The 16,315-nt window shown below is 48.4% G+C and overlaps 1 protein-coding gene across 4 annotated transcripts in view; it reads right to left on the minus strand.

Moving 5' to 3' along the window:
- Positions 1 to 15,455, minus strand: part of LOC106656372 (heterogeneous nuclear ribonucleoprotein L) — a 34,607-nt gene extending 19,152 nt beyond the window's left edge. For all 4 annotated transcript variants that reach the window (XM_014377339.2, XM_014377322.2, XM_014377330.2 and 1 more), the window contains exons 1-2: positions 15,301 to 15,455; positions 902 to 945 (exon numbers count right to left, since the gene is read on the minus strand). In XM_014377339.2, coding sequence (XP_014232825.1) covers positions 902 to 945; positions 15,301 to 15,363 — 107 coding nt within the window. In that variant the 5' untranslated portion in view covers positions 15,364 to 15,455. The remainder of the gene's footprint in view (positions 1 to 901; positions 946 to 15,300) is intronic.
- Between the last annotated feature and the right edge of the window lie 860 nt (positions 15,456 to 16,315).

Below are 16,315 nucleotides of genomic sequence, written 5' to 3' on the forward strand. Positions count from 1 at the left end.
TATGCGTGTTTTTGTTATAAAACACGCATCCGTCGTGCATGTGGAGTGCAGCTTTGCGCTCTGAATCCATCGAGAAAGACTGCAATAATAATACCTCGGAGAGAGCAGCAGCAGCAGCAGCAGCTGCACTGACACACACGCGCGCGCGCGCGCTAGTGTATACCGATCGAAACGTCGCTTGATCCGCCTGAGTTTCAAATCCCCGAAGGTATTATAAAAGGCGTCTCTCTCTTACACGGGTGCGTGTAGTTGGGTACGTTACGCGCGAATGTATTATATCCGATATGGAAAGGCGACAAATTGACCGCAGCCGTGCAGTAGAATCGGATAGACTGCGGTTCTGCTCGCTGCTGTGTGCATTCAAACTTTTGAGAGGCTCATATTTTCGCGTGCTTGCAAGTTCTCTGTGGTGACTCGAAAATTGAAAATACATATCTGTCCGAAAGTCTCGAACAGAACTGCGAGATGGTGCACGGGGACAGACATCTGCGTATAAATAAAAGTAATTGACGCGCGTTACGGTGTATGCCACATTTTCATATTATGCAATTTCAATTGATGAAGAGAACAGCTAAAAAAGCTTCAGTGTATTTATATATGCATAACAATGATTTTATACATACATATGTAAGCGCGTGTTTATCTTTCTTTATTTTTATTTTCAAGTAATAGAATATTAACAACAATAATAATTTGTTCTGACTCTGTAGTAATGGGCTGATGCTTTGTGTCGTGAGCAAAATATATTCATGAGTGTATGATACTATATATAATACGTATGTATGTATCTCTCGCACATCGATGCTTGCGGGCGATTTTCTACTTTTTTTTTCTCTTTTCTTTTCTTTTTTTTTTGTCGTGAAGAAACAAGAGCTAAACGAGAGTAACGAGATACGCTTACCTTTTGCGTCGTGGTTCGTCTCCGTAGCCACCGTACTCGTGATTCTGTGAACAAAAAAGAAAAACAAATAAATACAATCGCCATTAGTTATACGCTGCGTCTGCTCGAGAGCTGAACATTTTTGAATATATTATATGCGATATGTATACACACAATCGTTTACAGCATGTGTCGCACACATTAGTCATACATACATGCAGTGCGTGTGTGTAAGTAATATATGTATAGAACGCGAAACGAAGATGAAATTTGACAGCGTCGTCGAGCGTCCGGGCAGCAAAATGACTGATACGCGCAACGCATGTGCAGGCACACACATACGTATGTCATACAGGAGTAGTGTGGTACAGAGAAAGAGAGCCGCCGTCGCTTTGAGAATAAGCAACGTGAGATACGATACGCAATACATATATACGAGAGAGGTGATGGTGCTGGTGCTGGTGGGGGTCGGTCTGCGGCGTTGGTTATATTTATAAAACTTCATCCTCAACGACGAAAATAGTATCCTTTCAAGATAGGTACGCGAGCGAGGGCCGGCTTTACACGCTCGAAATCGAACGCTCAAACGTCCACGTCCGAGCGCGCAAGCACACACGCACACAAGAACGCGCCGGAGGTGTGCAGCATTCGAGTGCAACCATGTATTATTATATAGATATATGCTACTGTAGCTCCGAAGTACTGATTACTTTCGGCATCAATTACGTTTCATTTTTCTTCTTCCTCCTTTTTTGGTGTGTCTAGATAAGTGATTGGTTATCGGAGAACCGAAAGTAGATCGCGCGCTCCAGAAAAAAGCTACCTACCCCCCCGCTACATCCGAATATTTAGACTTTTCTCTTTCACTCTATCCATCAGTCGGTGTACGTGCTGTACGCAAGCGTTACACGCCACGCGACTCCCATTTGTTTATTTTAACGAAAAATTCATTCGCCGACTTGACTAACCTGTCAACGCTTCGTTTATCGCCTCGTACCTCCACCTCTACATGTATATAAGTTAAAAACGGTCATTTGGGCTTGCGCCTACTACTACGACGCTCCGAGCGAGCGAGAGAGAGAAGAATTATTATATTTATGCGTGCACGGGCGTATATAGTACACTTCCGTCCGCGCGGGGATGACGATGTCGCGAGCTTTCGCGAGAGATGCAAGCTCGGCGTCGAGCGCCGAGCACGATCGGAAATCGGCCGCGCGTGTGTATATAATAAATCCGCGATTCAATTAGTGCGTGCGTGGCGATGCCTGCCACAATTTATCTAGAATGCGTGCGAGAAACAGATTGGCTTTTATGTTATGACGTTTGGAAAATAAACAAATTTGTATTATTTTTGACAAGGCACAACACACACACTGATTTTACGACACGAGATTGACGTATTCGGGGGCTCCCGATGCCACACTACAACACTTGTAATCTCTTTCATAAACATTCCCATCGAACAGCATTATTTATATAATAACACGCGTAAACTTCGCGTTGTCCCCACACGATCTATCCATTCGTGAGTTCATAAGGCTGTTTGACAGCATCGCGACGCCCGCGCGCTTCGAAATATTCGAGGCGATGATCGCTGCCGCCGCCGGCAACTAAATATATATTAATCCATAAATCGTGTGTCTCACCGCGAGCTCGAGCGCGCATCAAATCGAATGTTTTATGTATCGTAAAAGTAGCGCAGTGTACATTGCTCCGCACCGCCGCGCGTTCCGTTCGTTCGTTCGCCGCTCCGGCTATATTTCATCGAAACGTTTTAATTAAAATGACATTATAGCCCGTTAAGTCTTGGGCGGTGACATAAACCCCCGAGACACGCGCGCTGATGTGCTGCTGCTACTGTACATTGCGCGCTACGTGTGTGCGTGCATATGGGCTTATGCGCAACAGCCACATAGAGAGCGAAAGAGAGAGGAGAGAGAGAGAGAGGCAAAAAGAAAAACAGACGCGCGCGCGAGAGATTCGCGCGGCGAGTCGCGAACCTGCTCTCCGTACGCGCGTATATAGTCGGGCGTCGGTCCAAATTTGCCTCAAGGCATACTACCATCCAACGACGTGGTTCGTCTTCTCTTCTGCCTGTAGCAGCGAGTCAACGTCGTTCGGCTCTCGAAATTCTCGTCGTCGCCTTTTTTTCTCCCTCTCTCTCTTCGTATGCATGCATATGTGTGTGTGCGTCGACGTCGATTCTCTATAAGCCGAATGGCCGAGTGAGCTCCTTTGGCTACGAGTCAGAGAGCTTGCGAGCTTTCATAGGTATATAAAAGCTCCGCTGCTGCTGCTGCAGATTCGGTAGGCGCGCGCGCGAGCGGAGTATTTAAGCTCTCTTTTATAATGCTCGAAAGAAACTATTAGGCAAACGATCATCAGTAATAACCGCCGAGACTGGCTCGCGCGCTCGTCTCGAGCGAATTTATAATACGACATTTCAAAGATGACGTACGCGACAAATTGCGCGTAATTTTTCTTCTCTCTCTCGCAGTCGCGGCGCGCGAAAAGGCAAATTTTCGGAGAGAGAGAGCTTTTTGGACGCAAACGACTATCCGACGCGTCATATAGTAGTTTTCGTGATATACAACTAACCAACATACGGGGAGACCTCTCTCCCTCTCGCTCTCTTCGTGTATACGCGAGTACGGAGTAGAGCTCCTGGGCGCGCGGCGGCGGCGGCATTTCTCCTCTCGCTGGAGTCACGCCAAGCACGTGAGCAGTCTCGGAGCATCTCAATGGACTTTTAACTCGAGGCGAGCTTGCAGCGGAGCCGGTATCGAACTCGACATGTGCTCACTCGTTATGCTGGTCTCTCTCTATATATAAATCCCCGTTCCTCTCTCTCTATCCTCTATCTTTCTCCGGGTCCGAGAGAAAACAAAGCGAGTACAGTACGTATATATGCACGGAGAGCACCGATTGTTGGAGCTTATAAGGCACTTGTGCCCCGCGTTCAATTGGTCTTTGACGCTCTAAAAACAGAGGCACGTTGTCGATTTCTAGGGCTTCTGGCATAGCGGTATTGCCAGCAGAAAATTGAGAGAGAGAGAGAGCAAGATGTACATCTCAGCACCGGCCCCGTGACATGTGTCCCGGCTTTATGGCTCTCAGCGCGACGTCTTGGTACTACGCATCATCGACGAGCGACCGAATGCTTCGAAGGCTGGCTTGCGCGTAAAAGAGAGTTAAAACCGGGGACGCCGCGGATAATTAGGCAGGACAGCCGTGATGAATGACCGATCGGCTCCGTATAGCACGCGCGAGCGGGTCAGCTTTAAATCGGTCGTGGCCTCTAGCGATTTTTCCACAGGCCGCGCGCGCGCGAGAGAGCTCCACATATACACGTAGCATTGTACAATATTTCGTGTATTATTATAGATACTCGTCGCGAAATTCCTCCGCGTCGTTAGAGAGATGAGATGAGAGAAGAGGTGCACAGCGCGTATTATTTAGCCGCTAGACAAGATAATTGGAACGAGCCGAATGTGACGGGTTGTAAGCTTGCTGAGCCAGCAAAGAGAGAGAGAGAGAGAAAGAGCAACACACAAATATGCACTCGCACATACACACATGTGCAGTTCACTTCCGTGCCCAGCAGCTCGTACATAGGAGGACAGGCTGCTGCTGCCTATATACTGCTGTTGCATACAAACGCGCCTCGATGCAAAAGCTGAGTCGCAACAATTGCGCCGCGCTCGTCGAATTCTCTCTCTCTCTCGCTCGCTCGCGTCGGCCGACGCCGTCGCATCCATTATAGGCGTTGCGCGCTCGTATGTGTGTGTGTGTGTGTGTGTGTGTATGCACGAGAGTAGCACGCGCGAGAAAAGACTATGTGTAACAAGGCTTGCGGAGCCGAGAGAGCGTGAACCATTGGAACGTAACACAATGAGCCCAGCCCGGCGGCGGCAGCAGCCCCCGCGGGATGACACGTAGTCTGCACGGTGCAGCAGCACTGCACAACAGAGCACAGCACACACATACACGCCAAAACGAAAATGGTCGTTCATGGTATGTAGGCAGCAGCGGCAACTGGGACGCTCTCGGCTACTCTTTTTTTCTCGTTGTTTTTTTTCTTTTTTTTTTGCACCCTCTACGCTCTCGTACTCTCGTCCCGAAGCATGTATGTACGCGCGTCGAGCTGCGGCCGCTATAGGCTACAACGTATATAAAGCCCCAAACCTGCTTTACGACCGACGGAAATAGAGAGAGAGAGCGAAGCGGAGAGAAAGGACGCAGAAATAAATAAAAAAATAAAAAATAAAATGGGCTCTGCACGCGCGCACGCACACACGTTATAGACGTCAATCGTTTCAATCGTACCTATTCCCAGATATAAACGGTAATCGATTTTCTTCAGCGTGCGCGCAAAAATTCTCTCTCATCGCGCGACTAATATGGGCGCGTCGTCGTCGTCGTCGTCAATGGTCGTGGTCTCGTTTGCGATGCGTATCTCGTACGCGACTCACACACACACACACACGCAGACGGACACACACGGGGATCGAGGCGAAGCGAAGCTATTGGAGAATTCATAATGGCAATGTCGTCCTCGTCGTCTCTCAATCGCTTGACAAAGGCAGATGGGTATACATATAGGCAATATAGCATAGCGAGAGGAGATAGGACGTGAGGAGCGCATTGTGAACGTGTCCTCGTCGTCGTCGTCGCGCGAGGAGCTACGACGCACAACTTCTCTCTCCTTGGATGGTCGTCGAGTGCGTCTTTGTAGAGAAGTAGAGCAAAGAGAAATCGGGGACGCAAGGGGGTGAGAGGTTGGACGATATACATAGCAAGTAGTGCTACTATTTTTTACTTTTCTTTTTTTTTTCGACGGCTCGAGAGCAGAGTTCAAATCAGCCGAGAGTAGCCCTTGCGCCGAAAAAAAAGCTGCAGCAGGATGCGACCGCTGGAGACGATAAGTCCGTTTCCCTCAGTACTAGCTTAGTATACAGTATCGTGTGAGAGTGGAACGTGTAACACAGCAGCAGCAGTAGCAGCAGCAGTGGGAGTAGCTCCAGAGAAAGAGAGAAAGAGGATATGCTTCGAGTCGTCTCTCTCTCTCTCTTTCACCTTATCGGGCCTCGAGCGGTAGCGTATAATACACTCTAGCTCGTTCGCTTCTTGCTGTGCTGGTACTTTGTCATTCTTATCTGAAACCGAAGCTTTTAAAGATTTGCAAGTGCCTCGCGCGCGCGCGCACAGCAGCAGCAGCAGCAGCAGCAGTAGTCAAGAGATAGAGTAGAGATGCATATACATGTAAATATATAGATTCGCTCGAAGCTCTCGAGTGAGAGAAAACGAGGAAGATTGAAGAAAATCATCTCTCCCCGCTCGCAGGGCTCTGATGTATTTACAGCAGCAGCAGCAGCAGCAGCTAGCCGCTCTTGCATCGCATCGCAGAAGATTGACACTGAAATATTGCAAGCCTCGGGCCAGGCCATATTCCGTAGGTAGTAGTGCTTGCTTTGACTGGTCTAATGCTTGTTTGGATTTCGCCGCTGCTGCCCACCACCGACGCCGCACATTCCTCGGACGCTATAGAGCTGCAACGCGCTTTTCCATCCAGCGAGCGAGGTGCAGAGCAGCGGTGGTCGCTCACAAGCAGAAGCAGCAGAAGCAAACGATTCACTCGGACGAAACACGCGCTATATAATACGAAACTATATCTCCTACTGCTGCTGCGCGCACAAACTCGTAAATTTTGACTTTTAGGCCGTTGCCGACGCCACACCACCACTAGGCACTAGCAGCAGCAGCAGCAGCAGCAACAGCCACCGATGCAACGCGCGGTTCGCCGCAGAGACAAGCTGCTCGGGCTGTAGTGCTAAAACTCGGCCGCAGAAGGACGTATTACATCATCATGTGTACTCGTGCACATAGTAGGCACATATACACACACGATGAAAATATTGCTGCCGCCCTCGACTCTGCATCATCATCATCGTTATTATTATTATTATTATCATTGCCTCGTTTTCCTCCCTTTTCGCGTGAGCGAATAAAACATAAGGACTATGTACACTTGATCGAGTATCAAGCAGCAGCAGTAGCAGCGAGCGAGTCCGGATGTATCATTATTAACATCATTATTTTATTATGCACGAGTGTCGCGAGGCAGGCGGCCACGTTCGCATATAGCATACACATATCGTATACATAAAAGAGCGACAAGTTTCTGGCATGCGTGTAAAGTGATATAATGGATACGTCGTTTATGGGCTATTCTTCTTCGCGGCTGCATATACTCCGGCGCTGCGGTTCGGCAGCTAGCTGCTCCTCCGTACGTATATACCTTACACATACATTATAAATATGAACATAATATAATATCGGCGTTCCCGCTCGCTTCGCGGGGCACATAAGCACGGCAGCATACAGCACGTGCCGCGAGTAAATTTTATACCGCACGCAGGATACATATTGTGCCCCGGACGGAGGTAGGAGGAGGAGGAGGAGGACTCGCGACGAGCTTATACTGCCTCCGAGAAATAATGTGCTCGCGCGCAAAGAGAGCAGCCTATAAAGGGAGGCGGCTATCGTACTGTACGTATACGGCGCGCGCGTTATCAAATTTTCTTATACTCTTTTGAATATCAAGTGACAAACGCGCCTACATGATGTATATATAACTTGCTGGCAACGTCGGCGTGTAGCGGCGATTGTTTTAAAAACGATCGGTCGACGACAACGGCGAGCTGGGGGTTGGCGAAGTAGTACGTTGACATCGGGCGTCGAAGAGAAGTAAAAAAAAATAGAAGACACGGAGCGAGCGAGAGAGAGAGAGAGCGAAAAAAAAAAAATAAACGCGACTACAGTCGGAAATGCTCTTTCCTCCTGCTCCGAACCAGCTACCATCGTCGGATATATCGATCTGCGCATCGCGCAGCAGCAACAGCAGCAGGCACACCGAACTGTCATTTTCAAGCGACTATTTTCTAATCGGCTTTGCGCGCTCGGGTCACGCAAGCTCGACTCGTCGTAGTCGTCGTCGTCGTCGTCGTCGTGTGTTTGTGTTTATATAGATCGGGAGCTTACGCACATACACACACACACACGTACAGTCAAACAGACGTATATACGTATACGATTCGTACACACACACATTCTCGTATAATGGAAAACGAGAGCTCTGCTCGATAAATCGAAGTAAACGGACTCGGAGCTGTCGTATATTACTAATAATAATAGTGAGAAACGACCGGCCGCCTGTGCCATCGCGCTGCCCGTTCAAGCATAAGTATACATTGCGAGAGCAAACGGAGCGCAGATAGATAGCAACTGTACTATTCGATGATGATTGTCAGTGTACGGCGGGGAACCGGGGGTCGTCTCGGCGGCGTGCGCGCGTATATCGCCGCCGCTGACTGCTGCATTTACGTTTATAAAGAGAGCACGTACAGAGTAGTATAGCATGCCCGAACGCCGCTTCATTTTCTATGCTGCTACTGCTGCTGATGCTGCTGTGTAGCATCGAAGAGAGCTGAAAATAAAGCTACGCGTCGGCTGCTGCAAGCTCTCTCACTGACGTTACTCTCTATAGGCCGAATGCTGATGCTGCTGCTGCTACTGCAGTTACTACTATGTTCAGGGACGGCGATGGGCCGCGACGGACTCTATCTATCTCTCTCGACTCTCTTACGTCGTCGTCGTCGTCGTAGTGTCGCTGACCGAAATATCCGGGACGACGACGACGACGACGAGAAGAACAGCATCGGCAGCCAGTAACACGTAAGAGGCGACAAAATCGCCAGGGAGAAGAAAATGTATTTGTCGCATCGATCCGAAATCTATAAGACGAGATACGCTTGATACGAAAACGGGGGTGAAAAAAAGAAAATAAATTACAAGTAAACATGAGTATGCGCGCGACAGCGTCGTTCGCACATATTTCGCACACGATGATATAAAAGAAAGGAAGAAAGTGTCGTCCTCGTCTCATCTCAGCTCGTTTCCCTCAACGTCGTATTAAAAGGCGCGCGATAAACACACGCATGCAGCAGCAGCCGCAAGAGAAGGAGAGCGAGCGAGCGAAATACGGAACACAACACGAATTATACTATACGAGAGATGCGGAGAAAACACGTGTAAACGCCTTCGCGACGACCATATACACATATTATGAATACTACTATACTAAGCGCGCCCGTCGTGTGTCGTACGGCTGAACTTGAAAAGATATTTACTCGCACACGCATACAGGTTTTCTCGCTATGTGGTTTTAATGTACATTTATTTATGAACAGCACACGCCACGCACGTTAGGATATTATTTTTATACATAAGAATCGACAAAAGTGTCATGTGCAGAGAAAGAGACGCGCCTCTCTTCTCTCTACGATTAAAAAGCCAAAACGAAACGACGAAAAAAAAAGAAGTAAGTAAAACAACACGAGATAGAAAAGAAGCAGAAGCGTGCGTTGAAGAATTCGCGTATATATAAAGCTTGCGCGCGGGTCGTTACTCTCCTTCTGTGTCTCTGGCCTTCTTCTACTGCTGCTGCACTCTCTGCAGTGTGTATATAATTCGTGCGCGCAGCAACGCAATCTAAACGCGCGCCACACGATTACGAGGCCCGAGACGACGACGACGACGATCGCGACTGTCATTTCTTCTTCCGCGTAGTAATAACAATAACAATTATAATAATAGCGATAATATATAATGATGGCAGTCGGTCGTGTCGACTACCAATGGGGCTTTTTACGTACTGCTACATAGCGTCGCGCATGACCCACGCGAGTATTACGAGGGAGGAGTAGAATTGCATATGCCGTCGTCGTAGTAGTAGCAGTAGTAACGGACACACCGCGCGGAGGAATCAATGCACTCGTCCACGTACAGACTGTATAGACAATAAAAGTACACTTACTCGGTGCGTAGTTTTAAAATTCTCGCGACGCGCAGCGACAAAATGCGGAATCGATACGAGCGTAGTAGGGTCTTTGTGTGCGGTTCGTGCCCACCCGCCCGCTCGCGCGCGCAACTGTATATTGTTATCGTGCGTATATAGCAGTGTCGCCCTACCATATAATCGCTAGATTCCGCATTTTTTTCGCTGCTCGCAGAATGCAATATTCGATATTAAATATAATAAGTAGAGGCTCTCCGCGAAGCGCTTCGATTCGTGTCAACGCACGCGAGTTAAATGACACATGCCGCTATGCTGCGTGTGTGTATGTGTGTGCGGCTGGTGTATTGCATTATTATTACGCGGGTTATTGTGACGCAAGTGTGTAACGAGTGAAAGACGCTCTTCTCTCTCGTCTGCGATCGTCGATCTCGTCATCAATCATTCGCGTAACGCGTTATATGCGCATGCTATACAAGTCAGCGGGAGATAGAAAATAACATAAAGGAGTTCGTAATTATAACTCGCTTGCGTATGTAGCACATGCGGACCACCACTGCACTCGTGCACACACACTCGGTGGCGTAATACGTTAACTCGGGTAGCTTTACCGACGGCGGCAGCAGTAGCACATTGTCATGGCAACTTAAATATCCATTTGGACGTTGATCGAGGCGTACATAATGTATTAAGCCAACACAACGAGAAGCTTTGGATATATAGTTACCACGACGACGACGACGACGACGGCGACAACGCGCAGCCTCCCTCCGCAAAATTTCTAAAGTGCAGCTCTGTGTATCTGTGTAGGTGTGTGTGGGTGCTGCACTTGCCTGCCCGCAGCGGAGTAGACAGCCTCCCCCGCGCCGCGAAGAAGACACGACGAGGCGCGCGCGCGACGCTGATGCTCCTCTATTATACATATATCCGAGAGCTCACCTACATTCCACCATTGTTTCTCTATTTAAGCTCGTGGATCCTCGAAATTGGTGGTATACGAAGGCATATTATATTATATAGCGGCTCGACCGAATTGGCGTTGTGTACTACACGCGATTATTCTCTATCTCTCCGAGATTTTTAAATAGCGCCTGTATACGTAGCCGAGAATTCGACGAGAAAATTGCTCGTCTCCGACGCACGTATTACGCGCGCGCAAGACAAATTGGACTCTTGTAATATACCTATAAATATATTAGTTTGCGTATATTACGCTTGTGTGTGTGTGTACCGATATACGTTGCCAGGCACAGCCAGCCATGCAGAAAATGAAACAACACAGGATATACCGTAAAAATTGTCTGTTATTACAGCGCACGCGGTTTCCGGTATATACCTTGGTGCCTATATAAAAAGAAAAACGCAGGACAGATACGCCTGTATGCTGCCTCTAATACAGTCTATACGAGAGTCAGCGACGAAGACGACGTCGATAATGTAATATAATAATAAACTAAAAAAAGACGAAGAAAAAAGAGTATCAAGTTAATTTCTCGACGTTTATCGTATAGTCTCTAAATTCGCATCGATTACACACGATTTTCGGAGCCAGCACTGATGCGTAAAGCTCATTGTAAAATTATACCTATTCCTCTTATCCGTATCTCGGTATATAGGTAGGAACGCGAGCGCGTGCATCATCGCCCAATTCGGCTGATTGCACAATTACGAATAATCCGACTATATGTAATACGCTCGGACTCGAGCGATAATTATCTCTCGCCCTATCTTTCTGCTGCTGCTACTAACACGAAACATATAAGATTTCGTGTTTTTCGTGCTTACAAAATCGCCGCTTAACGAAAACGATATGTGTTTAAAGTTGAATTTTCGTCGAAAGAAGAAAAAAAGTCACGAGCTTACGCGTGTTTTTTTACTATTACTCAATGCGAGTTAGAATCGTTGACAGCGACGTATATAAATAAATATAAACGTTCAATAATACTTTTCGGTCGATTACAGGGAAAAATTGGCTACTTGGTATTTATCTTGTATGGCACGATGCTCGATTATCGAAGGGATATTCCTCGAGCATGTGGTGGTTGAGTTTCCTCTCGCGCGATTTGTTTTCATTGCAGTAGGGAAGGAAACGAGGCGCGACGTTCATCGTCATCGTTTTTTTTTATATATACGGAACGGAATGCTCATCTCGGTGAGAATATTCGGTTTAGTCGGGTTGTCTCCTCCTATATTATACGACGCTCGAACTATGCGGGGGAGTAAACACGTCGTGTGTCACAATACTCTACTATACTACAGCCATCAAGATGCAATAAGACGCGGGGCATGTAACGCACGCCGAGAGACATAATATGGAAATGATGAGACGCTGGCGCAAGCATGTGTTGCACTCGAGCAGCAGATATCGTCTGCTACGCGCGCCGTTGACGTTTCTCGGTTTACATCGCTTGTAATACAAATACAAACGTATGTGTTACCTCGATTTAATGTCCGTATAAATTAGTTGTGTATAACAAGTGTGCAAAAAAAAAGTGCATTATGATACGTTTTCGAGACTCGGAGCAACGCTCGTGTATAACAACGACGATTGATTTTCGCGCGCGCGCGCGAAACGTTTCCGGGATAAAAAGGTAACGCTCGCGAGTATGTAACAAACGAACCTGTGCACACGGGATTATTACTATATCTAGATACGACGACGACGACAGTTTTCGAGGAAGGAAAATCGGAGTCACGAGCAAACGCGAGCCAGAGAGAGAGAGGATTGATATTCAAGAGGCGAGCGCGCGCGAGCACATGGATGTGCAGCTTGGATCGTTACTCGCGAACGGCTGGCTGTGCATATATATTATCATCAATGTGTGAGTGCAGCCGAGTCGTCGAGAGAGAGAGAGAGACAGAGAGAGACACGCACAGACACACGCACGCCGACACAGGCTCGAGCTATCTCTCTCTCTTTTGCTGTCGAGAGGCACACTGCACACACACACACTCGTGCACATTCACTTGCACACGCATATATAGATCGGAGTCTCGTGCAAAATGAGTTTGCGAGTGTCTGTGCGACTGTGTGCGTGTCTGTGTGCAAAAGCAGCCGAGCCAGGCTGCCGAACAAGTGGTCGCTTCTGCTGCTGCTGCTGCTGCTCCGAAGCGCCGACTCGATTGAGTTTTTTATTCGCCTTTCGCGAATGCTATACATGTATATACGACAAAGAGAGAGAGAGAGAAATCCGGGCCCAGGCGAGCGCTTGTAGCATACATATATAGGTATACATAATAACGCGAGAGTAAAAGAGAGAAGGCTAGACTGAGAGAGATTCGCTCACTCGCACGCACTGCTGTAGCTGTGTATTATATATATACGTATACACAGGGATGAAGTGAAGCTGCTCTCGGGCAAGTCTCTCTTTCTCTCGTCGGGTCGATCCATCCTCGACGTCGTTTTAGTCCTCGCGCGCATATACAGCGGCAGCACACGGTGTACAAGCGCACACGGACAAATTAGGACACACATATAAATTCGGGAGGGGACGTTCACATTTACTCGTAAATGAACTTACTCTGCAGGCCTATATAAGTGTGTATGCAGCACACGAGAGAGACTATACAGAGCGTGCACACGCGCGTTTGTGTGTATATTATTTGCAGATCGTGTGTGAGCGTGTGAGTATGCGCGCAGTGTTGTAGCGGCTGTTCATGCCTGCCACACACACACACACACATTTTGTGTTTTGTATCGAAGAGAGAGAAAGAAAGAAACAAGAAAATATACACAACGAGGCAGGCAGGCAGTAGCAGCAGCAGCAGCTTTGCTCGCAAAAAGCAAGAGGGGAGTCGATCCGACCTGTGTGCTGCACGCGAGCCGTATAGTAGTACCACCAGCCAGGCAGCATCAGCTCTTTCTCTCTTTCTCTCTCGCGATTAGCACGGCAGAGGGTTGCTGCGGCTGCTACCGCCTCATGGCTGCGACTATATACATGGCAATGGCAATGGCAATCGATACCTGCTTTCTCTCTCTCTCTCTCTCTCTTCGTCTCGCTCGCGTTCGGCGTGCGAAGCGGAGGAGGTCGTCGGACGCTCCTTGCCCACACATTACATGCACGCGCGTCCAGGTGTCTGTCTGCCTGTGCGTGTGTATGCATGCGCGCGCGCGAATATTATGCACGAGACACACGACGACGACGACGAGCAGCGCATAACATCGGAGCTGCGTACACGAGATACAATAACGTAATAGTCGCAGCATTATGGTCAAAGGTCGGAGTGGAGCAGAAACAGAAACAGCAGAAGCTCGTCGGAGTCGGAGCCATCGTCGTCGTCTCGCACGCAGTCGATAATAATCGATATTACGACTGCCACATTACAACGAGAAGAGCGGCACAAGGCAGCTGTGTAATGCGTATCGGCGGGCATATAAATATTGTAATACAAACACAACACGCGTAGATCTACATACTCCCACGGTTCTGACATTTTGTACACACATACTCGTTCGATACATATGATATATCTTCGGAGAGTCTCGTTTGTTTCTCAATGGGCCACATAATGCGTGTGTGGTGGCGTGTTTTTCATGTCTATATACTACAGAGATTTCGTGCAACACTTTCGTGAAAGTCCGCGACGATATAATGCCGACGCGAGAGAGGTTCTCGTCGCTAACGAGCGTCCAGCACGTCGTCGAGGCATGGCTGAAGACCTCCCCCCGCCACCAACCATACGCATCCATTCAAAAGCCCATGCCGTATGTGTGCACATACAGCTATTGTGCATTCGTAATATAATTGTCTATGCGCGATATTATGCACGCGATCAAGTGGACGCGATAAATATAATTATAATAATTTGCTTGCACGTCGTCGTCTTCGCATGATGTTGCGTGTGTGCATGGCTATACGACTGATAATAAAAACGTCGTCGTAAAGAGCGAGAGAGAGAGAGAGAGAGAGACGGAGAGCGAGCGAAAAAGAGAGTCGGAGTGCCGCCGCCGCTGCTGGCAGCAGCCACCGCCGACTCTCTCGCCGAATATATAAGGCTTTAAGCATGTATGAAACACACTATCGTGCGCGCCGCTACACAAAAACACACACACACACACGTATATTTATATCGCCTATACGTATATATCGGAGCATAGGCTGGCTACGACGACGACGACGACGACGACTAATGCTGCCTGCTATACGACTAACAGGTTGCCAAGTGAACGCACACACACAGACACACGCGCGCACGAGCACACGTCCGAAAAAAAAAGAAGAGTAACAAGAAAAAAAAAAGAAGACGAAACGCAATTCCACACGTGCGAAAAACCAGACGACCACGAGCACAAACGCGCCTATAATGTATATAATGTACCGCACGAGACGTGGGTGTGTAGGTGTGTACACAAACACGTAGTAGTAGTAATAGTAGTGGTGCAAGCAGCAGCAGCCCTCTCGACGACGGTTATAATGCGCGCTCAGGGGGGCAAGGGTTGCTGCTGCTGCTGCTACGAAAACTGCACGCGCACTGTATATATGGTAGAAAACGCACACACGCACGCACGCACACATGCGTACGATCGATGATACGATGTAGAATATGATAATCCACATGGACTCACCCTGTGTCCGGACTCCTCGAGACGCTGCCTCTTCGAGTGGGGACCGTCGCCGTTGAACGCCATGCCTTCGACCGGGCTGGTGGAGGAGGAGGAGGATGTGTTGTTTGCTATTGCTGTCGCTGTCGATGCCGCAGCCCAAGCCGCCGCTGCCGAACCTATTGTTTCTCGATGGCTCGACGACGCCTCCTCTGTTGCTGCTGCTTCTTGTTCTTGTGGTGGTGGCCGCCGCTCGTCCACAGCCGCTGCCGCTGCCGCCGCCGCCGCCGCCGCTTGGCTAACCGTACGTTTCGTCGCACTCACTATAATGGCCAACGGGCGAACGCGATTACGATTCGCGCTCGTTGAGAATTATTATGTTTATTACTTTATTACACTTGGTGTATGTATGCGTGTGGGTGTGTATAAAGTAATAATAACAACGAACACGATGACACGTCGAGATACGAGTGAATTTTTAGCCAAGCGCAAAAAACCAGAACTTTGGGTACACTCGCGACGCGGCGTAAAGTGCAGTCCTGCTCCGATGTAGTATATCGACTTCTCAAACTCCGAAAGCCGAGAGAGGCGACGTGACGATCACGACAAACAAACAAACAAACAAACTCTTTTCGGAGCTCCCGTATGTATGTATTATGCAGGATATGTATGGCGAAGATGCACCGACGATTCTTACAGTTCGTTTTTTCTTTCTCCTCCGGGTAGAAGCTGGGATATGCGATGTACAAGGAGGCCGAAACGCCGACTCTCGCACTGTCTGTTTCAGTCGCTGTATGCGTCTCCTCTATATGTATGTTGTTACGTGCTCCCGTATCGTACACTGCACATACGAAGCACTGTATATATGTGTGTATACACGAAGCGTTGAACTGCCTCTGTTTTATGTGTGTGTATCGCGTGTCGCCGGGCTCTCTCTCTGTGTACCGCCGCTAGCTCGCTGCTGCTGCTCTTCTTCTTCTACACACACTGGATATTATACATGTATTAAACGAGTTATATATCGGAGCCGCACAAATCC

The sequence above is a fragment of the Trichogramma pretiosum genome, unplaced genomic scaffold (assembly GCF_000599845.2).
Source record: "Trichogramma pretiosum strain Unisexual culture from Peru unplaced genomic scaffold, Tpre_2.0 scaffold1, whole genome shotgun sequence".
NCBI lineage: Eukaryota > Metazoa > Arthropoda > Insecta > Hymenoptera > Trichogrammatidae > Trichogramma > Trichogramma pretiosum.